The sequence below is a fragment of the Hyalella azteca genome, unplaced genomic scaffold (assembly GCF_000764305.2).
Source record: "Hyalella azteca isolate HAZT.00-mixed unplaced genomic scaffold, Hazt_2.0.2 contig14441, whole genome shotgun sequence".
In the NCBI taxonomy this organism is placed as follows: Eukaryota; Metazoa; Arthropoda; class Malacostraca; order Amphipoda; family Hyalellidae; genus Hyalella; species Hyalella azteca.
In genome coordinates, this window is record NW_025944327.1 from 338,707 (window position 1) to 362,778 (window position 24,072).

Consider the following 24,072-nt stretch of genomic DNA (forward strand, 5'->3'; position numbering starts at 1 on the left):
CGCAATAATTATTAATCGTGTTTAATTAATTAATTAATTAATTAGACTTTAATTACAATTCATAATCATGTTGAACCGCAACCCACGATACACGACTTAGATGGGCATAGGTCCAGACCGAGGTAAGACTTGGGTATCAATGTTCAATAATTTCCCAATACTAATTCAATGTAATATCACCAAGCACGTGAACATGAGAACAGGGAACCCGTAAACAAAAACTTTTCATATTAAAAATCGTAAATTGACGGAAAGAAGATGTATCCAGTGACAGCATCTCATTAGTAAATGTCGTGTAATAGTGACTATTCGCCGCAATAATGTATTTAAATATCAATTAATGCAATCCCAAATAACTGGCAACTGAAAATTGTTGATTCAAGGCAATCTGGTGAGAAATTAATCGCATTCGCTACAGTCACATCAGCAAGGGCACCTCAAATTCGGCTTACTCTATCACTGATCGAATTTATTCCTCATATTATTAATCTTCGCATAAATGAGATATGCCATGTAGAATGGATTGTTTTCAAAAAAATAATCTACAAATTTTCTAGAAAGAAGAAAATTAATTAGTTTTTAATTCCTGCTTAGAAACAACTTACACAAAAAATTCTAATCTGTACGGCAGAGAACTCAGCATTAGAAGAAAATAACTTGTCCACGTAAGGCTAATGTCGCTAAATGTTATTCGTATTTGCTACAGTTTGATAGGGCGCTCTTTTTACAATGAATTTTTAACAAAATTAGTTAATAGCTTTAGCAAATTAAGTAACTGATGCTCTACTTATAGAAGGACGAATGGCTTCATTCATGAATTATAACTAGCTAATGAAACTCTTAACTATGGATTTTTAAAGCCTTTTTGTTGGGTGCTTATTGTCGAAAACATAGATAATTGTTCATAAGGGGCCAGGTTAACTTTCATTAGACCTTATTTAGGCATCTGAACTGCTTCATATTTTAAACAATTTTATAATAGATTCAATTTGATTTTCTTTTGCATTAGCTGATGTCGGATAATAGAAGGGGCAGGAAACGGAGAGGAAGGAAGCTGGACAAAGAGGAAGAGGTAGCTGGGATAGAGAGGAAGCTGGACCAAGAAGGAGAGGTAACTGGGAGAGAGAGGAAGCTGGACAAAGAGGCACAGGAAACTTGGAGGGGGAGGAAGCTGGACCAAGAGGAAGAGGTAGCTGGGAGGAAGAGGAAGCTGGACCAAGTGGAAGAGGTAGCTAGGAGGGAGAGGAAGTTGGACCAAGTGGAAGAGGTAGCTAGGAGGGAGAGGAAGCTGGACCAAGTGGATGAGGCAGCTAGGAGGGAGAGGAAGTTGGACCAAGTGGAAGAGGAGGAAGTTGGACCAAGAGGAAGAGGTAGCTGGGAGAGGAAGCTGGGCCAAGAGGGAGCAGTAACTGGAAAGGAGAGGTAAATGAACTTGGAATTCACCGGCAAAAGAGAGCTAAATGTCTCAGAAGTAAACATCTCGAAGAAAGAATGCAACACTTTGATCATGCATAATTCGAAATATTCTTCGATAGTAGAGAATTAAGTGAACTAGATTGGTATACGGGTCAAGGGGATGCTGGAATCTGTACACACGTGTAGTTAATTCTTGGGATAAACTCGTCTCATTTGAAAGGGGATATGACGGTACATTTTCGAAGAGTCCAGAAGTAAGATTTTAAATAAAAGTGTTTACAAATAGAATAAAAATGGCGTGATGAGGGCATGGAGTTCACGTGATGGCGGCAGCCACGGGAGTAGGCGGCAAGGACGAAGCATGGGCGTCGTCTTCTAGATGTTCATCTGAAGGTCTGCTCAGCGAATAGTTAATGAGTAAACATCAAATCCTAATAATATTCATAATTATTAATGGTGGTGTCTGTCAAACGTATAAAGGCTGTCAAAAAACAGTACAAATGAAATGGCAGTAAAAAATTTGTATTTTGATTTGTTATTCAGAAGTAAGAATTTGACTTGATATTCAGAAACAAGTAAGTCTCCGTCTCTCAAGGTAATAAAGTCTGTCAAAAAATACATTACAAATCAAATGACAATAAAAAATTTTAATTTTGACTTGATATTCAGAAGTGAGAATTTGACTTGATATAGAGAGATTTGTGACACGCGGAAATTGTGCGTATTATAATTACAGACTATACTAAAGACCTCGTAATATTTATACTTATTGGGGAATAGCTAAGGATATGTAAATCAATAATACATTGCAAGTGAAGTAATGTGCTCAAGTGCAGTGTAGACCATGTACATGGTGCGAAAACAGGAGAGCTGTGATACAAGTGACGTCATCAACACAATACGTTTGTGCGAGTTTGAAATAAAGTGGGAAGAAATGTGTATAGATAGATTACTTGAAAATTATAATATGTATCAATCATATATGCTTGCTTTTCCGTACGGTTTCAGCGACAAGGACTACATTATCTTGTTTTATAACAATTATTAGTTCTCACTTTGAACAGGCAGTTACGAAGCCAGTGTTGTTGACATTTATTTTAGCGCAATATGAATTTGCATATTGTGTCCGAACTCGAAATTAAATATTTAGCCACAAGACAAATAGATGCTGAAATGATCATAAAAACTAAATAATTTCCGCTGCAAAAACCTAAATCAATTAATTTCAATGATGAAAATTTCGTTTCTCTTCCGCTTTTTAAAATGCTGGTCACTTTTCTACTATTGAGAAATCGCAAGACTACGAAACACATTTAGTAAATATTGTAATGGCGACAATAATTATATCTAATTACACGTATGAAGTTTTCAGTATCAAGAAAAATGATGTTTGGATAAATTGAATATTTAGATTAAAGTGTAATAGTGATGATAAAAAATTATATAGCAATGAGCACACACAATGACTAATCCATATTCTAGTTCATTATTCAAACACTTGGATCATTTTGTGATTCAACGCGTCTCGACAATAACAGAGAAAAGAAATATTTCTCTTTTTTAAATATACAAACTCAAGCCTATATTACCTGAAGAAGAGGTTTGAGTTCGGCAGCATAGACGCTCTTCTTCCTTTTCCAGGAACGTCTTCTTCCGTTTCCTGCTTCAATTTCCTTTTTCCATTTCCTTCTTCCATTTCCTTCTTCCATTTCCTTCTTCCATTTTCTTCCTCCATTTCATTTTTCCATTTCTTCTTTCGTTGCCTCTTCTGTTACTTCCTTACGTTTCCTTCGCCCGTTTCCTTCTTCCATTTCAATGCTGTCCAGTCCCCATCTATTTCTTACTTCTGTTTTCAGTTCCGTCCAGTCTTCTTCCATTTCCTTCTTCTGTTTCCAGTTTTGTCCAGTCTCTTTCTGATTTCAGTTTCGTCTAGTCTTTTTCCGTTTCCAGTTCCGTCCAGTTTACTTCCGTTTCCTTTTCCGTTTCCAATTTCATCCAGTCTTTTCCTGTTTTCAGTTCCTTCTAGTCTAAATCCGTTTCCTTCTTCCGTTCCCAGTTCCGTCCAATCTTCAACCGTTTCTTCCTCCTGTTTCCAGTTCCGTCCAATCTTCTTCCGTTTTCAGTTTCGTCCAATCTTTTTCCGTCTTCTTCATCAGTTTCCAGTTCCGTCCAATCTTTATCCGTTTCATTCTCCTGTTTCCAGTTCCGTAAACTCTTCTTCCGTTTTCAGTTTCTCCAATCTTCTTCCGTTTCCTTTTCCGTTTCCAATTTCATTCTGTCTTTTCCTGTTTTCAGTTCTATCTAGTCTTCATCCGTTTCCTTCTTCAGTTTCCAGTTCCGTCCAATCTTTATCCGTTTTTTCTCCTGTTTCCAGTTCCGTCTAGTCTTCTTCCGTTTTCAGTTTCGTCCAATCTTCTTCCGTCTTCTTCCGTTTCCAGTTCCGTCCAGTCTCTTTCCGTTTCCCGTTGCAGGCATGGCTGTCCGGCCTCAGTCGAATTAAAATCTATTACTGTTCCTTGTGTCCACAGAGACGATGGTTCGTAACTTTGGAGGTTTGGGTTCAAAATTTACGGATTTAAGTTCAGATTTCAGTGATAATTTACATTTTCCTGATCATGTTTGACTACAAAAATCTAGCTTCAAAGTGCCATGTCCCAAATAAAGTTAGAGTTTTTTCTTCTGTAAACCAGCAGAATAAAACGAGTTTTTCCTCTGTAAATCAGCAGAAGAAATCCAGTTTTTTTCTGTTAATCAGTTTGTTCAGACACTAGTAATATTGAAATCACTCACAACTGCATCAGTGATCATTTAATTACTCATGGCCAGCTACACATTTCAGTCATTTACAACTCGGAACTGAATAGCGCAGATTTAAACAGGCCAGAAATCCTAGTGCACGGCAAAGTGTTGTAACTAATATGTCAGAACCCCGACGTGCAGTATGGTGTATATAAATGAATAAAATAGAAATGTCGGCACTGAAGAAATAGGCCCATGGCCTGTTGCCAAACTCTATCTCAGTTCATGCTAAATATTAAAAAAAACAATCAATTATTCACATATTATAAAACAAAGCTTGCTTCAAGAAGACGCTTCTTCAGGAAACGCTAACAGCATCTTCTCCATCCATGGCAGAATATCATGGAGTTTGATTTTCTTCACCGCCTTATCAAACAGTCAACAATAATCCACCGCAAAATCGATGCACATTCCTAGCAGCGAAGGCATTTCATACTAAAATGTATGACAATTTTCATCCATAAACCACACATATTTTAAATCATCGCACAAAATATTTATGATGACTATAGTAGAACGTATGCAGAGAAGCGGTGTCGGGGGCGTGGTGCGTGTTACCTCAGGGAGGGACAGCACAGGATGGAGCTCCGGGGCAGCTGAGGAGTCAGGTAGCTGCTGCCGTCCGATACTGACGCCGAACAAGGGTAGAATGCTGGTATTGTACCAGGGTAGAATGTTGGTATTGTACCAGGGTATAGAATGTTGGTATAAGAGTTATAGGGGCACCAAGTATCACAGTTGTACCAGGTATGTGTTGAAACGTATATCAGAGCTGTAGCATGTATTTATCAGTGTTACATCAAGTATCAGAACTGTAGCATGTGCTCTGCATGTGCTCTGTAGCATGTGCAGTGTTTAATCAAGTATCAGAGCTGTACCAGGTATCTGTGTTGTATAAATTACTAAAGATAAAACTGGTATCAGTGCTGCATAAGGTATCCAAGTTGTATCAGGTATCAGAGTATCAAAAAGTATCAGTATTGTATGAGTAACAGACCAGCAGCACACGCGGTGCCGGTTATATAGCACCGCAACTACCGTTTATGTCTAACAGTGTGGTTCATATATTAGCCCAGTATATATTATATATATTATGTATAAAACTCAAGTATATTAGACCAGTGGGTATGAAATGTTCCGTTTTATATTAGCCCAGTACAGGTTATATATATTAGGTATAAACCTCAGATATATTAGACCAGGGGGTATGAAAATTTCCGTCTTTTTCACAATAAAGCTGGAATATGCTGGAGTAACATCAGTGGCGTGTTTGTAAGACAATAAAATTATGTTAGTGGATGATCCGCGACATGTTGAAAGGGAATATCAGTAGCATACCAGAAAAATACTTAAAAATATAATTCCTTACTAATAATAAATACTTGCGTATCAGTAAGGAGCTAGAGTATCATTTGATTTTCTGATTATTTCAGTAGAATGGCACGTCTAAGAAGAGACTCATTGCAATGATAAATTAATACAATAAATACCGTTGAGCGATTTTCGCTTAGCTCAATTTCTCAGCAATATTTGACTATCTAAACAGAAAAAATTACGATCTTATTTCTAACCTATCAATTGGCAAACGATCAGGATTTTATCGCAGTTTTGGAGGCAAATTGTAAGTTCGTATGCAATTTGAGACATGCTAACGCTTATGACATGAAGACGAGCCAATTTTTCCTAATTATTTCAAAAATAATCAGAAACTAGTCAAACAATGAGCTGCATGCCTCTGATTAGTCGCTGTCAAGTCTCATCATTCAAGATAGCGAGATAAAATCTCATTATACACTCAGAGTATTGAGAGGGTTAATGATCCGAATAAGGATGCATTTTCTGCCATTTTACGAGTCAGCCTGACTCAGTTAGGCCTGAAAAAAATGCGTCAGTGCTACGTCTGCTCATTGCTCGTGACGTGGATGGATTATTGGATTACGACCCACTTATTGTTTTGAGTGTAAAGCGCGCCAGATCATGTATACAAAAGCATAGGTCAGAACAGATTGCTTTCTCATTTTCAATTACAGTATAATTTGCAAATCAGATCTCGACCTAACACGGAGGGCCGAAGCATAGTTGATTACGATCTGAATATTTCAATGGAACTGACTTAATATGAGTTTATTGACCATCAAGACGCACAATGGTTGAGAAAATTATGGGTCAATTGCAATCGCTTCGCCAAGTGTTGCTCACGTTGAGATCACGAAAAGTTTCGTACAGTTGGATTGTAAATCGCCGTATCCCACTATTATATATGACAAGACAGCGTTTTATTACTGGCACATGAATCGTTTTGATTCGCTTCAAACTGACGGGAAATGCGACATACGATGGGCAAATACCGTATAGCTAATCCCTTTGTCAGCTTTGCTGGCTTCAGTTTAAGCTGCAAGCTAATTTAGAGTCGATTGTCTGCTTAACTGGATTGAGATTTAGCTTTGTTGGCTTCAGTTAAGCTGCAAGCTAATTTAGAGTCGATTGTCTGCTTAACTGGATTGAGATTTATGGTGCGTTAATCAGCGAAGAGGTTCAAATTAAGTGAACGATAAAATTCCGCTCAGGATTGTCAGAACCAAATCTAGAAGCTGGATAGAGTTAGGTCTTTAATCAATGTTCATAGGTTACGAACTTTAGAAATTAAGTAAAAAAAGGCTCATATAACCGTTCTGTTTTAAGGTCAAAGGTCAGGTTCCTGATAAGTTAAATTTATAAAAATTCTGGAAATTTAACTCAAATAAATGGAAGGAGATACTCAGTATGAATAACTTCTTCAACTAATGGCATATAGGCAACTTAAAAGCCTGATAGAAAATTGATAGACAACAAATTGCTCTGACTTTTCCACGCCAGTGAACACCTACGAAAAAAATCATTAAAATTCAATGAATCACTACGGGATTTGGCACCGGAGAACGCATTTGTTGAGGAAAAATTGTCAAGTAAAAAATGCTAGCTCGGCCACAAGACATGCACCAGAAGGAGTCCTATTAAGGATTATTGATGGAAATGTGTGCACGTTAATTAGTTCCAGTTTTCACTAAATTTTATGAATTAAATTCATTATTATAAACGGAAAGAGGATAACATTTTTTCTCATACTGTTATTTATAGTAGTCGTCAACCAGCAAAATGTTCATTATCATTATCGTAATGTATAACGAACATTATAGATTACGATAATGCAATTTGAGTTCATTATCGCAATCTATATTTCCATGAAAGAGCATAGCATATGTGTAAACTATTAATTAACGAACATGCGTTTAAAATTGAGTCATGCGACGATTCGCGAATTCGGTACAGCAATTAAATCGATAGACCGGAAAAATGTTTTTACGTAGTCCGTAACTAATTTAATTAGTGAGAGTTGGAGTTATTTACGGTAATGGACTACGGTCTTCATTTTCCCATGTTAACTCTCATATGCTGAACATATTTCACACGTATTTTCATTCGCAGTTTAGGTTGTGAACTTTTCAGACGTGCATTCGCAAATTATTAGGCAGCAGTTATGTTTTTGCCGATCATATTCGTACAAATGAAGAGACAAGCAAGTTATACCTGAAGTATAGTTAGGAAGCGTTACTAATTAATTGGGAGCATTTAAAAAGCCAAGAAATGCATTAAAGAGCAAAGTAAGAAGCTATATAAAAATCATTAAAGAGCAAATTAAGAAGCTTTGAAAAGGCATTTCAGAGCAATGAAGAAGGTCCAAAACAGAAAAGCATTTCAGAGCAATTAAGCAGGTTTAATATAGAATTTCAGGGCAATTAAAAGGCGCCAAAAAGCAGTTAAAAGCAAAGAAAGAGCCTCGAAAAAAACATTTAAGAGCAGTTAAATTGCGAAGCATTTTGTTGGACTCGCCGCACAGGATTGTTTTTCGAACATAACAGAGCGAAATTATTGCTTATTGGCATGAATCTTGCATTTGATTATGTTGAGCGAGAGTGGTCAAAATATGATAATTTAACTACTTTTTCTGGAGGTTCAATCTATATTACAAAAAACAGCGATTTTTTAATTAAAACGGTAAAGAGATAGTCTTATCTAAGACTAGCAGATCATCATTTCGCTCTATCACGTTCAAAAAATGGCTGTGAACGAGCATTCATCATGCAAAAGTTTCAACACAAAAGGAAAACAATCTCGGTGATCACTCACTGTGCGCTGGGGTAAGCGTGATGATATGGGTGATGATAGTACTGATGTGGGGGCCAAAGTTCCCCCGTCTCAGTAGTGTAGTATCCCCCCTTACCCCCCGTGACCCCAGTATTGCCGGGGGGTGAAGCTCCCTCATGGGGAGAGCCTCCATTGCTGCTGCTGCGTGCCCCGTTAGAACCTGCAGTAAGAGGTCCCCACTTGCAAGCAGCACCTGGTATCACCTCCTGAACTCCTGCAACGGTGCTGTGGTGGTTACCAGCACTGGAAGTACTATTGCTGCTCGTGTAAGGGCACGGCTGGTTGTTGGCAACACCATTGCTACCATTGCTGGCATTGCTGCTGGGACTGTCACTGTATTTTTTGATGGTGGAGCTCGCAACGTCGTAATCTGGAGTCGGCAGAAGCGGAGCGGTGGACTCTGCAGATCCCCACATGAGGACTGTCTGGCGGGTACCGTTAGAATATCCTATATCTTTTATTCCCCCGCCATCAGTGACCGGAGTCAAAGGAGTCGTAGGAGGTGGAACACTCGGTGGGGGAGCCGTGCTAGCGGGTGACGGGGGTGCCAAAAGAGGCGTGTGTTCCCTCCGGAATTCCACAGAACTCGCCCGTAAATCGTACTTGTGGTCCAGGGGCGGGAGCACCGAGTTTGCCGTGTAGTACTGACTAGCATACTTCGAAGCTTCCAGCTGCGAGGGACAGTAAAATTTCTGTTCGGTTGTGGTAGTTTTTGATAATCCTGAAGTATCGTAACCCAGACATGGTCTAGTGGGGTCCATGTAGCCATTGCTGACGTAGCTGTGGGTAGTCATGTAGTCGGGGTAGTAAGACCCGAGTTGTCGGTAGTGGAACAAATTATCTGTAGGGATGTACGACGTGGGGTATAAAGAAGGCAGGTTGCTTAGGTTTTGTGGATTGACGTACAAACTTGCAGCAGTATTGTCGGCCGCATAGGAAGATGGACTGTAGACGTTACTGTAGTTATTGTACGTCGGGTCTGCGATGTTGTTGTAGGAGCGCTTTGACCGGCACGTTGAGAGGAAATCTCGGAGATGAGTTTTATAGCGGCGGGACATCCTGATGAGGTAGAAATAATAGTTAATTTGGTGGTGGTTAAACCACGCCAGGGAATAATGCTAAAGATAAGTAAAGAAGATTTAGATGATAGTGATTGTATAATTGCACGAGTTGAATAATTATTTGGGTTGATAAATAGTTGCGAGTCTTGTTAAATATAAACTAGATTGAAAAACGAATGAGACGAATGATAACAAGGCATTTATATATCACGTCAACAAATGAAACGTGAATAATAGAAGAGGGGGATGATGAACCACGTGAATAATGCAGGAGGTGAATATTTTAAAAGGTACTCATTGGATTATTAGATGAAAATGAATTTCATACGAAAAATAAATGCAACGCGAGATGGCGATGTTCATTAATGAATCGGTCATTGAAACATGTATGATTGTGAAGATGTGATAAAATTCAGTGTATTCCTTGAAATCTAGCGAGAACTTTAAATATTTAAAGAAAATAGAGACGTTACGTCGATGAAGCTGGTGGAAGAATTATTTATTTATTTTCCAGTACAAATAAATAATATTAAAGACAGCAAATGGAATAATTCCCAATATCAGCGCATTGATTTCAGTGCTCCCATATTCAAACAATTTAAACATAAATTCTGATAACCCACATATAATTCCCTAGAATATGTGACAACCATATTCTCCGAACCACCAATACTTACTGATAACCAACCTGTAATACCTTAAAGTATAGCCGGCCTTGCTCTAACAATGCTTCGTAATATCCAGCCTATAGTTCCATAAATTAGCTGGCAACTGTAGTTATCTTTCCATCAATAGTCGCTGATATCTCGCCTATAATTACATAAAATGCTGGCAACCATATTCCCCGCCCCACCCATGGTCTCTGATATCTGGCCGATAATTAAATTAAGTACCCAACAATCATAATAAATGCTCTAAAGACGGCTTCTGACACTCTGCTAATATTTATTTAAAAGCTGATAGCCGGCATCTTCGCTCCGATTTGCAGGTGATATTTCGATTGTAATGCCCTAAACACAAGTCGTTAACTTATGCTCGTCTATTATTCACGATGCTTCAGAAAACACGGTTTCACTAATCACTGCACATGGATATTAGAATTTTTTAATTTTGCTTATGAGAAGGAAATCGATTTGCGAGTATTTATGAAAATATTCAAATAGTTACAAAGTTAAAACTTTGTGTATTATGACTTGTGTAAATTTACTATTTTATAAGCATGCAGGAGTATCTCTTGGTAAGCATATAATCACTGAGCTCGTACAGCGGCAGGAGCTCGCTGTCACAGAGGTATGACTTGTTTAAATGAACTATTAATTTTTATATACGAGGATGTCCTCTGATATGCACACAACCACTGAACACGTACAGTTGGGGGAAATCGCTGTCACAGAGGTATGACTTGTTTAAATGAACTATCGATTTTTATATACGAGAGTGTCTCCTGATATGCATACAACCACTGAGCACGTACAGTTGGGGGAGCTCGCTGTCACAGAGGTATGACTGCGTCAGTCCGGGGTCCAGGTACGAGACTTTGAAGTCCATTGTGCGCTTGCCCAGGAGATCTCTCCCTTCCTCCTCCCTGAAATAATATGGTTAATTCTCAGTATATTTTTATGTTGAATCCTTGACGTCTTCAATTTTATATACTGTTAACTTTAAGAGCTTTTTAAACCCTTTGGCGACTCAGGTTTACTGAAAAAGGAACCATTGTTTGTGCAAGCTTAGGGAGACTGTTTGCAATAATACGAATTAATCTAATTAACAGCTCTTAAAATACAAACGCATACACACTGCTTCAATTCTGCTTTGCTTAACCGCCCGGCCTCCTCGCCGATTCTGACCAGAAACTGGCAGGCAGTTATCTATCTCCGAGCAGGCGTACAGTTACGTTACGTATCTTCCCGCGCAAATGTTTTGATAATACCACCTCTAGAGTTACGTTATCAAGTCAGCACTTACGCCGCTCGTAAGTAAGTCGATTTTGCGAACTTACGAAGTTTTGATAATACGGCCCCTGAACTGTAACCACTGGGCCACCCTGCCTCCAGTTCTCACATGAGGGGACGGTGCTCACAAGCAGTTCCTACAGTTCTCACATGAGGGGGCAGTTCTCACAAGCAGTTCCTACAGTTCTCACAAGAGGGGGCAGTTCTAACAAGAAGTTCCTACAGTTCTTACAAGCAGTTCCTACAGTTCCCAGAAGCAGTTCCTACAGTTCTCACATGAGGGGGCAGTTCCCACAAGCAGTTCCTACAGTTCTCAGAAGCAGTTCCTACAGTTCCCACAAGCAGTTCCTACAGTTCTCACAAGCAGTTCCTACAGTTCTCACAAGCAGTTCCCACAGTTTTCACAAGCAGTTCCTACAGTTCTCACAAGCAGTTCCTACAGTTCCTACAGTTCTCACATAAGAGGACGGTGTGTACAGATAATGAAGTCAGGTTTGCTGTTCTTGTAGACGAGGCGCGACGACGTCTGCAGCCACTGCCAGGAGCCATCCCGCGTCAGCAGTCTGTAGGCGATCATCCCTGACGCTCCTGTCTTCAGAACTGAAGGAGCAAGAAGACAGGTAGGATATGAAGATATTTGATGAAATGTTATTCATTATTAAAGATCATTTATTATCAGATATAAATTTTCATTAAATTATTTTATTTAATACTACAGAACTGACGGAGCAAGAGAACAGGTAGGATATGAAGATATTTGATGCAATGTTATTTATTATTAAATATTATTTATTATAATATATAAATTTTCACTGAATTATTTTATTTAATACTATTTATCATGAAATGGTATTTAGACTATACGCAATTTGGATGAAATTCCATTCAGTTATTTAGTTATGCATAAATGTTACATAAAATAAATATTTATTTTTAATTTTTTCATACATTTTACGAATGAATGGATCTCGATTAGAAATGAAATTATGCTTTTTAAGTTATATTTAAAAGTATATTTGCCGACGAAGAGCTAAAATGAGAATAAAATGAACATAACTCATTAATTTTCGTATGAATTTCACAAAAATGAAGGTGATTTACAGATTCTCCGAATATATGAGGAGTCACATTTTTCACATCGTTTTTTTTATTCACATTCGAATTATTAAGACTCCCGCGTGGAATGTGATTAGCGGGTCGCATATCGCAGATGAGAACGTGACCGTCTCGTATCATGTAGAAGGGTGTAAATCCAGGAATACTTATTTTTTTATATTATAAATTTGCAGGCCATGATAAATGATTTGATCTTGAATTATACACTAGTAATAGTCACTACATTTACAACACATACAAAATATCGCTCATTTGATGACATGAATTATTTTCAGGGACGACAGATCCATTATAATTAAAGTTATATTCACTCTGTACCTTTCTGCTCACTCCAATAAAAATTATGTTCACTCTGTTCTATTAACTCTAATAAAAGTTGTATTCACTCTGTTATGTTCTATTCGCTTTAATAAAAATTCTGCTCACTCGGTTATGTTCTTTGCATTCAAATAGAATTATCGAATTAATCTAAACGAATTATCGAGCTACAGTTCATCATGACCCAGGGCAATGAAAATGAAATGGATTAAATTAAATGGATAAAATTAATTAGAGTCGGGAATTTCCGGCTCTTGACAGTTGTGAACTACATCACAGAGCTTCACTTTTGACATTGTGTAAATTATTGCACACAAATAACAAAACTGGTAACTTTTACAGTATTATTAAATAAGTTTCTAATTTAAATAAGTGTTCGCCGCCTGTTATGATTGTGTAGCTTAAATATTCAGCGTCGCATTCCTAGCAAAATTAAATTAGTACATCAATTTGAAATTGGAGAGCGTATGAAAAACGAAATATATTTAAAACATGAAAGGTACACAAATTTTAATGTATGAGAAGTAAATGAGATAATTTTTATGATGATCAACGATATTTGTTAGTTTAACGAACGTCATGCCATACTAACATCTCAGTGCGTTTTTTCGGTTACATAAGTCACACATCTAAAGTGAAAAAAACTGGGAAAAGTTTACCTATCCATTGATTATTTCGCTGCTGAGGTATCGCTGACTACAGTGATCCTCTAAACGTAGCCAGCCAATAGAAAAAGTAAACGACACACGAGTCACCATTGAAGTTTTTTTATTAAACATGGTGTAAAGTTAATTAAGTTGGGGCTCGAAATTTATAATATAAAGACTAATATTTTAGGAGCAAAGTATCTATTTCGAGTTGAGAAGTGTTTCATGACTGCATGACATTAGTTGTTCTCTATATAAAATTTTTTATTGTGTTTATATTTATCTATTTATATTATATATATGTATATATATATATATTTTGCTCATTTTACAATTTATTGCTACATTGGTCGCTAATTATTCTTCATGATCATTAGAGTCTTTCATAACTGGATTTATATGAACTTGACATAGATTTCAATTTATTACTTGTAAAAATTCTATCTATTATTTATTGAAGGCATACTTTGATTATTAATCAAATTGATGACTGCACTGCCAATCAGAAAGACAAATAAAGCTTCATAGAAGTATTGTTTCCTAATCGAGTTATTAAAATTTTTCAAAAATGTTATTCACGTTATAAATTGTTACAATTTAAACTTTCTTTTTGTAAGCAATGGAATGCTGAAGTTTCGCAAGCACTTTAGAAGCTATGGAAACATTCGAGAGGAATGAAAATGCAAAGGAATATTAAAAAAGAACGTGCATGATTTTGAGACAGCAGCAGCAATAGGCACTGGAATGACCCTATAGCAAAGTAAGGCCATAAGAGCCAGAGGTCGATCATGCCAGACGGTTCTAATCAACCTGTCGTAAAGCAAGCCACGTCAATTGCCACCTAACTATGAAATGAAGCCAAAGCTTGTTTAACTGATCGATAGAGGGCGCTGCTTCTCGAACCACCACAGCTTGAATGTCGTATGCGTTCATTCGGCGCTCGTTCATAAATTCGAGAGCGTTGCGATATGAGGGAATATTAAAGACTAACCAAAGTTCAGTTTGCTGTAGCAAGTCGCTACCACTGATGAGTTTTCATTTATTCACAGGTAAATTGGCTGCCGAGGTATCATTATCGATACTGAAACTCAAGTACCTGAGACAAAAAAATTAATGCAAAGCAAATACAGACGAAGCGTGCCTTGACATTATTGCTTTATCTTCATTTAAAGAACTTTAAAAATATATTATTATTATTATTACGCGTTGTAACTGAGCTAAGCAGATTAGGGCTCCACATGAAAAACAGTGCAAAGTCTTCGCACGTATTCTCAATTCGTACTTGTATTAGCTCCTTCACATTCAATTAATAATAATTATTTTTGCACGATAACTATCGAGTGATCTAGACGTTTGTTAGAACAATTTAAACTCGATGTTAAATTATTAAAACAATAACTCGACGTTAAAACAATATCATCACAAAGCTCGAGAAGCTTCATATTAACTTATTAACAAATGACTCGTATGGAAGCTTCATATTAACTTATTCACAAATGACTCATATGAACCACTTGTTTCTACAGAGACAGACATGTGGGTAAACAATAAATGTGTAGGTTGAATATACTTATTCAACTTACACATTTAAGACCCCGGACGCTGGGTCTTGCAGATGTGCGTGTCTTAGGCTCGGCAATAGCCGACGATGTGATGGTTTTTATGCGGGTGTTAAAATGTGTAACGAAATATTAGACGCCATAATCTATTGTAATAGTAATGTTTGATCGCGTATATGATTAGTGTTATGACGCTTTACTCGCGCGCATAGAAGACGATAAAAACGAGTTCATTAGATTGTATAAAAAACTGACGTTTGTCAACGCATTAATATAGAAATTTATGATTGATTGATGAAAGGCGAACATTAAAATATTCACTATATTCGCCTATAGTATACGTGATCTTCGTATTTCATATTCCTCGAAAAATGCACTATTGTAATTAAAACGCTTGCACATTTTTAAAGAATTTTACATTCGAATTGTGAAAAATTCGAAATTTTACATATTTTTCATGATGAGACTCGTGCTCTCAACTTTACAGTAAAATCACAAAAAATTATTCAAAAAAATTACTTAGAAAAAAATTACTAAATTGCAGTAATATATGGAGCATTAAAAATTTATTTTTGCACGTAAGCTTTTCGTAAAGAAGATGGAAGACGCCATTGAAGGCTGGAAATTAAATGGTCGGTAATGAGTGATGTTCGTGTACAGTCTATAATTACACTCAAAGATGTTGACATCAGGTCCAATTTAGTCGGTTCTACTTTCTTGAAATAAAATTTTTTGGTATTAATGGATAAGCTTAGCTACATGACCATTTGTTACGATTTGAAAATTAATTCATTATTTCACGTGAGCCGCGGAACGAAAATGAATAAAGACGCTCATTGAATTGCTCTGTCCTTAAATAATCACATATAATTAATTATTCAGAGTATATTTAAATAAGCACCAAACGCACTGTGCACTCAAACGTATACGGAATAAATTACAACTGCAATCTAGTAACTACTGCAGAGCACTAAAAATCCCATCACATGATCGTTTCAGTTGTAAATATCTTATCATACCAAGTTTATAAATGATGTCAGTCTCGTGCATGTGTGTCTACATCAATGTGAATGTAATGTTTATTGCTACATCAAATACGGCCTGTAATCTTGAACGAAATTATGCAGCTTGTGCAGACACTGGCTGCGTAACGTCCGTTTAAAATTCAGCAGGTAATCCCCTGTACATGCGCGGCATACTCTCATTGATTCAGGAAGTACTTAAGTAAGGATGTATGCCTTCATTCCGTGTGTATGAGAGTATTTTGCGCGGTCGCAATTACAGTAGTTCATTAAGTATTAGTCACAATTGTTCTACGTTAAGTGCACTAAACTACGTTAAGTGCGTGAAGCACTAAGTTGCCGCTTGAAGTTTCATCACGAAAAATTATAAAATTCATCATCAAAAATTAAAAATTTCATTATTCAAATTAAGTTACCGCTTGAAAAAATTAATTTGATGAATGAAATGAATTTTTTTCAGAATGAGATTTTCGATTGAATTACGTTGCCATGAAAAGCCAGCTTGACTGTACGTAAAACTGACGAAATTTCCTCTTTATCTGACTTTCCTAAAGATATTGCAACGCGTGCCCATCTCATTGTGATAAATGAATCAGATTTGTTTGAAGGAGTCACGTTATAGCTCGTGTTAATTTTTAAATTTTATGTAACTCTGCGATACTTAATGTCGATCAGCATTTTAAATCAGTGTCTCAATTGATCAACTTCTGGAATGAGTGAAGATCAAAGTTGAGTGGTCGTTGGAAGAAGCTAGACTCATCAGGAGCTTAACTCACTCATCCCAAACCCAAGTAAACCTTGTACACTTATAAGAATAAGAAGCCTAATTATGCGCTATGAGTCTTTCTTCGTCTCATACGGTCTTTTACATTTCCTCTTCCTCGTTCTGGCCAGTCTGTGCCACCTTTTGTTCTTTTCCATACTTTCCTAGTAACACCCCAACATCTATAAAAACTTACTCATATGTGAGTTATCATCCTGAAGCTCATGCATGATCACTTCCTAAAATGAATAATATTCATTGTAATGTATTGAATTGTAATGTATTGTTCCTATAATGAATAATAGTCATTTTAGGAGAAGAGGGAGAACCTATATCGTCATTATTGGACTCGTTTTTTTGACAAAAAATAAAAATAATTTTTGGAAATGTACGCGTATGATTAGCACGTGTAACATTAGGTACGAATTAACATCAAAAAGTGGCGTACAATTTTTTCGTATTGCACTCGAATTTGGGTAAAGGAACTAACAATGAAAATTCAATATACTGGAAACCTCTTTCAGTGGCCCACAAATTTCTAAATGTATTTGTTATCTTTATATGATAAAAAATTATATATTTATCTAATCTCTACATCCAACCTATTTATTTATCGTTACGATTCTTCATTGCAACGACTACGGTCCTTTTAATTCACGTGCAAATTCACATTGGGATAAAAATCAACTCAATCCCAGTTGAACATTGGAATCTCATCGGAATGATATCAGCTAACAAAATAATCATGCCTAGTTTATTGATAAATAACATTTAAGAGTTAAGATTTTAACCGGATGCACTTCACATTAACGGATGCACACATGCATTGAGGCTAAAAAATACCGTTTATGAGTTTTACAATTTCATTGGCGTACTTTAGAACTGTGACAAAACGCATATCATGGGTAGAATTACAATGAATGATTTTAATTCACCGTTAATGTAGGCTCACAGAGGCACGGTGACTTTATTTATATCAACAGTCGAGTAAATTTTCATACTAAAATTCCCGGAGACAATAAACAGACTTCTAAAAGTGTCCGAGTTTTTAAAAAAATCAAACTTTTGAATGGCGGCACTAATAATTACCAGCGACTAATTTGATGCGAATCTAGTTGAGTAGATGAAAGAAGGATAAGAAGAATCTTATTTCTTGATCTGAATTGAAAACAGCCGAATTTCGAAACTATCATAACTATTGTTATGATAGTGAATCATATAAAAAATATAATCATATATAATCATATAGTTATAAAAAGTAAATCATAATTTAAACTTTGGTTGTCTGTGTGCTTTGTTGGTTGGATAAGAATTGAACGTAGATTGGATGTTGAATGTGGCAGAGTATATCCGTAGACTCGTTCGATTTTACGGTTAAATTTTTCTCGATTTTTTTTGTCTCTTTAGAGGAATAAAATTTGCACCAGATTTTTTAATAAAAAATTCAGTCAGTTTTTAAGCTTTTGTTTCTAAGGAAAATATTTTTTCCTTTTATTTCCAATATTTTATTGCTTTCAATTAATTTTATTCATTTTTTAGAAACAAACAAAGAATTTGCATGGCGAAAATTCTATGATAGTTTTAATTTTCAACAAAGAATCGAAGAATGAAATTAGCGATTTTAAATTTCAAACTTATGTCGTGAAGCCGAATGTCTTAATAAACCATAAAAAAGTCATGTGTCGATGAAAAACTTAGGAATGAAAGAACTTTTCAACATGGAACTTGCAATCGATGCAGAGTAAACATTTCATGGGCGCAAGTTTTGTCATCAAGCAAATTGCCGGGGGTAATTGTTAGCAGTTGAAAATTCACGACTCTTTGGCATCGACAAAAAGTTTCAATAGGTGGAAGCCAATAACTTCTTGTTGAATTGTAATGTTACTCTTTGTTAACTGCAACTTTTAGATAACAAATGATTAAATGAGAATTATTTCATTGAAATATTAAACATTAAGAAGAAGAAACCCTTATTTTCTTATAATTCTCCTTAATTATTATCTTAATGATCTTAATTAAATGCAGTTGTGGGAATAAACTTGTAATGCAATAAATGTTTTGGAAGTTACAGAATAACTAGAGATAAATCTATACGTTAGAATCATAGCTGCCTTTTCTGAGGCCAGTAATTGGCCGTACGTAATTCGTCTATAATGTATACTTCGATCTGTTTATCTTGTATTTATTTCAGACGATGTCGCCCTTACTTTAGACGAGGCTGCTCTCGTCTTAGGCGACTTCAACTTGATTCCAATGGAGGTCACCCTTATTCTAGTAGAGGTCATCCATATTTTAGAAGAGGTCATCCTTATTTTGAAACAGACTGCACATCTTTTCATAAGGTTGCCTTTATTTTAGACGAGGTTGCCTTTTATTAGAGGTCGCTCTTATAATAAACGAGATCACTCGTATGATAGAAGATGTCACTCATATACCATAAAAGGTTGGTCTTACGATAAACGAGGTCACTCTTACGATAGAAGATATCATTTCTATACAATAATAGGTCGCTCATATGATAACCGAGGTCACTCTTATGATAGAAAATATAACTCATATACAAAAAGAGGTCACTCATATGATAAACGAGGTCACTCTTATGCTATTAGAGGTCATGACACTCACGTTCCTGGTGCGCACAGGCGACGTAGGCGAGGTCATCGTAGTGGACGAGGTCATAGCCGCCCTTGTTGGCGAGCTCCAGGTCACTGTAGCCCAGCAACAGCTTGCCTCTGTTGGGGAACAGGTGCGTGAACAGGAGGGGGGGAGTGGACTGTTAACTGTGCAGTGGATAAGGTGGAAGAATAATGGGGCCGTGAACAGGGAGGAAATAACAGGGCCGTGAACAGGGCGAGAATAATGGGGCCGTGAACAGGGAGGAAATAATGGGGCCGTGAACAGGGAGGAAATAATGGGGCAGTGAACAGTGAGGAAATAATGGGGCAGTGAACAGAGAGGATATAATGGGGCAGTGAACAGGGAGGATATAATCTGTCTCTTATACACATCTAGATGTGTATAAGAGACAGAAGACCAGAAAATGTATTTTAGTAATAATTTTCTTATTAATAAAATTTTGGTTTCAAACATAATAAATGAACATCCATGTATATCAAAAAATAACCACACCTATTTATCTGCATAGATATCCAGACCTATGCATATGCAAAGACATGCCTGGTATTTGCACCAATAAGTGTGCAGACCTATACTTAATTTTCATCCTCTTTCAACCTTTCTTGTTCTTTTAATTATGCATAAATATGTATGCAGACCTATACATATGCATAAATATATATGCATATGTATACTTATTTATGTATATATACATATACATAGCCACATAGCTATGTATAGACATAAATAGCCCAGTCGCCACACCTATGTATGGCATAAACTGTCTGTGATGCCGTCAGTACCGCGTTGCCGTCTGTCTGTCTATCCGTCTATTCGCGAGCGCGGATCGCGGCCCCACCTTAGCTAATGGAAATTCATACAGGCTGCCATTAGCCGCTGACTGGTCGGTAATTTATCCATCACAGTGCAGCCCAAACCTCACTCACAAATAGGGAAACAAAATAAAAGAGTGGTCGCCAATATCATACCTTAGAAAACTTGTACATGTTGGAAATCTGAGGCTTGAGTCGGCTATTTCGAGATCGTCTATGTATTATTGAACTCAAATAGAATGGTACTTCAGTGGCCGATCTCCGGCCATCGAAAATTCCGCACTGACTATCATATATTAATTGAGGTGATATAATAGATGATATAAATAGATTATCGTAGGGAATTTGGCGGCCGCTGATTAATAGACCACGGATGCTGTCTCTTATACACATCTAGATGTGTATAAGAGACAAGGGAGAAAATAATGGGGCCGTGAACGGGGAGAAAATAATGGGGCCGTGAACGGGGAGAAAATAATGGGGCCGTGAACGGGGAGAAAATAATGGGGCCGTGAACAGGGTGGAAATAACGGGGCCGTGAACAGGGAGGAAATGATGGGGCCGTGAACGGGGAGAAAATAATGGGGCCGTGAACAGAGAGTAAATAACGGAGCCGTGAACAGGGAGAAAATAACGGGGCCGTGAACAGGGAGAAAATAATGGGGCCGTGAACAGGGTGGAAATAACAGGGCCGTGAACAGGGAGAAAATAATGGGGTCGTGAACAGAGAGAAAATAATGGGGTCGTGAACAGAGAGAAAATAACGGGGCCGTGAACAGGGAGAAAATAACGGGGCCGTGAACAGGGAGAAAATAACGGGGCCGTGAACAGGGAGAAAAAAACGGGGCCGTGAACAGGGAGAAAAAAACGGGGCCGTGAGCAGGGAGAAAATAATGGGGCCGTGAGCAGGGAGAAAATAATGGGGCAATGAACAGGGAGAAAATAACGGGGCAGTGAACAGGGAGAAAAAAACGGGGCCGTGAACAGGGAGAAAATAATAGGGCAGTGAACAGGGAGAAAATAACGGGGCAGTGAACAGGGAGGAAATAACGGAGCCGTGAACAGGGAGGAAATAACGGGGCCGTGAACAGGGAGAAAATAAGGAGGCCGTGAACAGGGAGAAAATAAGGAGGCCGTGAACAGGGAGAAAATAAGGAGGCCGTGAACAGGGAGAAAATAATGGGGTCGTGAACAGAGAGAAAATAACAGACCGTGAACAAAGCGTCGGAAGCAAAGAAAAATTTCTGAATCATAAATATAGTTAAAATACTATGCCAGAAACAGAGCGGCGATGCTAGATTGCATATATGTTATAAAAAGTGAGTAAAAAATAATTATAAATGGGTAGATATTACAGTCTGTTGATATTCATAGATATCACAGTGCACATATCACGGTCTGTTGATATTCATATGCGTGCTGGGAAATATTACTCAAGTTTCTCTAGCTGTTCGTTTTAGTTTTCCTAGCTTCAACACATAGACGAACATTTGTATGTGTCATACACACGTTTATGCGTTAAAATTATTGGCAAAGGTTAGCAAGCTGTTTTAGAGGGAGGTTATTCATGTCTATGGACACACACATTTGTACAGTCACATTCACACTCACTTTGTATAGTCACATTCAAATTCACGTTGTACAGTCACTTTGTACAGTCGCATTCACAGTCATTTTGTACAGTCACATTCACAGTCAATTTGAACAGTCACTTTCACTTGGCTTCATTGACGGCAGCATGTAGGCGCAAAATGCGCACTTGGTGTACAACATGCACGATATATTCAGTCCTGTGTACAGTGTGCATGTCATGTATGTGCACACTTATGGATGTTCTCATCTTAGCTTGGATATTCACTGATCTTCCCGGTACCGTGAACATCCATGCATATTCATAATTATAAATAGAAATGCCTATGTATTTGTATAACAGCCATGTACAAAAATCCATGTATATTTGTAACGTTAGACTAAAATTGTTTTTTACAGACATTCGGTTGAAGACCAGAAAATGTATTTTAGTAATAATTTTCTTATTAATAAAATTTTGGTTTCAAACATAATAAATGAACATCCATGTATATCAAAAAATAACCACACCTATTTATCTGCATAGATATCCAGACCTATGCATATGCAAAGACATGCCTGGTATTTGCACCAATAAGTGTGCAGACCTATACTTAATTTTCATCCTCTTTCAACCTTTCTTGTTCTTTTAATTATGCATAAATATGTATGCAGACCTATACATATGCATAAATATATATGCATATGTATACTTATTTATGTATATATACATATACATAGCCACATAGCTATGTATAGACATAAATAGCCCAGTCGCCACACCTATGTATGGCATAAACTGTCTGTGATGCCGTCAGTACCGCGTTGCCGTCTGTCTGTCTATCCGTCTATTCGCGAGCGCGGATCGCGGCCCCACCTTAGCTAATGGAAATTCATACAGGCTGCCATTAGCCGCTGACTGGTCGGTAATTTATCCATCACAGTGCAGCCCAAACCTCACTCACAAATAGGGAAACAAAATAAAAGAGTGGTCGCCAATATCATACCTTAGAAAACTTGTACATGTTGGAAATCTGAGGCTTGAGTCGGCTATTTCGAGATCGTCTATGTATTATTGAACTCAAATAGAATGGTACTTCAGTGGCCGATCTCCGGCCATCGAAAATTCCGCACTGACTATCATATATTAATTGAGGTGATATAATAGATGATATAAATAGATTATCGTAGGGAATTTGGCGGCCGCTGATTAATAGACCACGGATGCGAAAGATGGCTTAAAGTCGGAGTCCAGCGCTCAAGGTCGTACCTCTGGCAGAACATCAGTATATTGTATGATCGGAATACTCTATATATGAATACAATTATGAAATCATCTATTGACCAATTATCAAAAATAATTTAATTAAGTTTAGAGTTACTTATTAGAATAAGTTTCAGACTCATTTATATCGAAAATGTTTCTTATTATAACTTTTGTTTCTAAAATTCTAAATTTTAAGTGAAATCTTGGCAACGCAAAAAATAATGCATGCGACAAACCGAATGAGAAAAGATAAACAATGTTTTTCTTATTAGGATTATCTAAATTAAATTCTCTTGTGATTAAGTAATAAAAAGAAGGAACTTGATTTACCTTTGCACGCGCAAGGCAGCATGCTCGGTGTAGGCTGCCAGTTATATCAGTAAAGTTTTCTGCTCTCAAACTGAGGTTAAATAAATGAACCCAACGGGTTTAAAATGTGCGCAAATAACGTAATGTGTTCAAAAGTTTCTCATATAATAAAGTAACATCAAGAGCTCGATAAAATCCTTATCTGTCAATGAAAATCAGCAAAATGCAGTATACAATCTCATTCTTTCGGCCAACAAATACTATATATCAGAATTAAAATTCGTTCCACTCCTTTCGAAAAATGAAATAATAATTGATTTTCAATTCAAACAGCTAGTATTGAAAATTTGTCGTACAATAGCTTCCAAGATTTGCGTAATTGTCCTGTACATTAAATATACGTACGAGGTGACCGGTATAGTATTAGTACGGTAAATACAACCTACCACCGCAGCGCAAAAACCGAAGCGATATCTGCAAATCTCAGCTACTCCTGTCCCACACGAACGACACGGCAATCACAAGACTTGATTTATGGTATCAAATAAATAGAAAAGGTCGTGATAATTCCGTAGCCCAATATTGGCACCAGATCCAACCGTGCATTACTAGTGTCCAGCAGGGACAGCTTAGAAGATCA

The 24,072-nt window shown here is 37.1% G+C and overlaps 2 protein-coding genes across 2 annotated transcripts in view; one reads left to right on the plus strand and one right to left on the minus strand.

Moving 5' to 3' along the window:
* Positions 1–581: 581 nt before the first annotated feature.
* LOC108664658 overlaps positions 582–24,072 on the minus strand; it is a 33,674-nt gene continuing 10,183 nt past the window's right edge. The window contains exons 3-7 of the mRNA XM_018151319.2: positions 19,464–19,570; positions 11,872–12,013; positions 10,936–11,046; positions 8,383–9,459; positions 582–1,811 (exon numbers count right to left, since the gene is read on the minus strand). Of these exons, the coding sequence (XP_018006808.2) occupies positions 1,733–1,811; positions 8,383–9,459; positions 10,936–11,046; positions 11,872–12,013; positions 19,464–19,570 (1,516 nt within the window). The 3' untranslated portion in view covers positions 582–1,732. The remainder of the gene's footprint in view (positions 1,812–8,382; positions 9,460–10,935; positions 11,047–11,871; positions 12,014–19,463; positions 19,571–24,072) is intronic.
* On the plus strand, positions 1,013–1,426 carry LOC108664656 (rRNA-processing protein FYV7-like). Its single transcript, XM_018151318.1, has one exon. It carries the CDS (start codon positions 1,013–1,015, stop codon positions 1,424–1,426), a length of 414 nt encoding a protein of 137 aa, XP_018006807.1.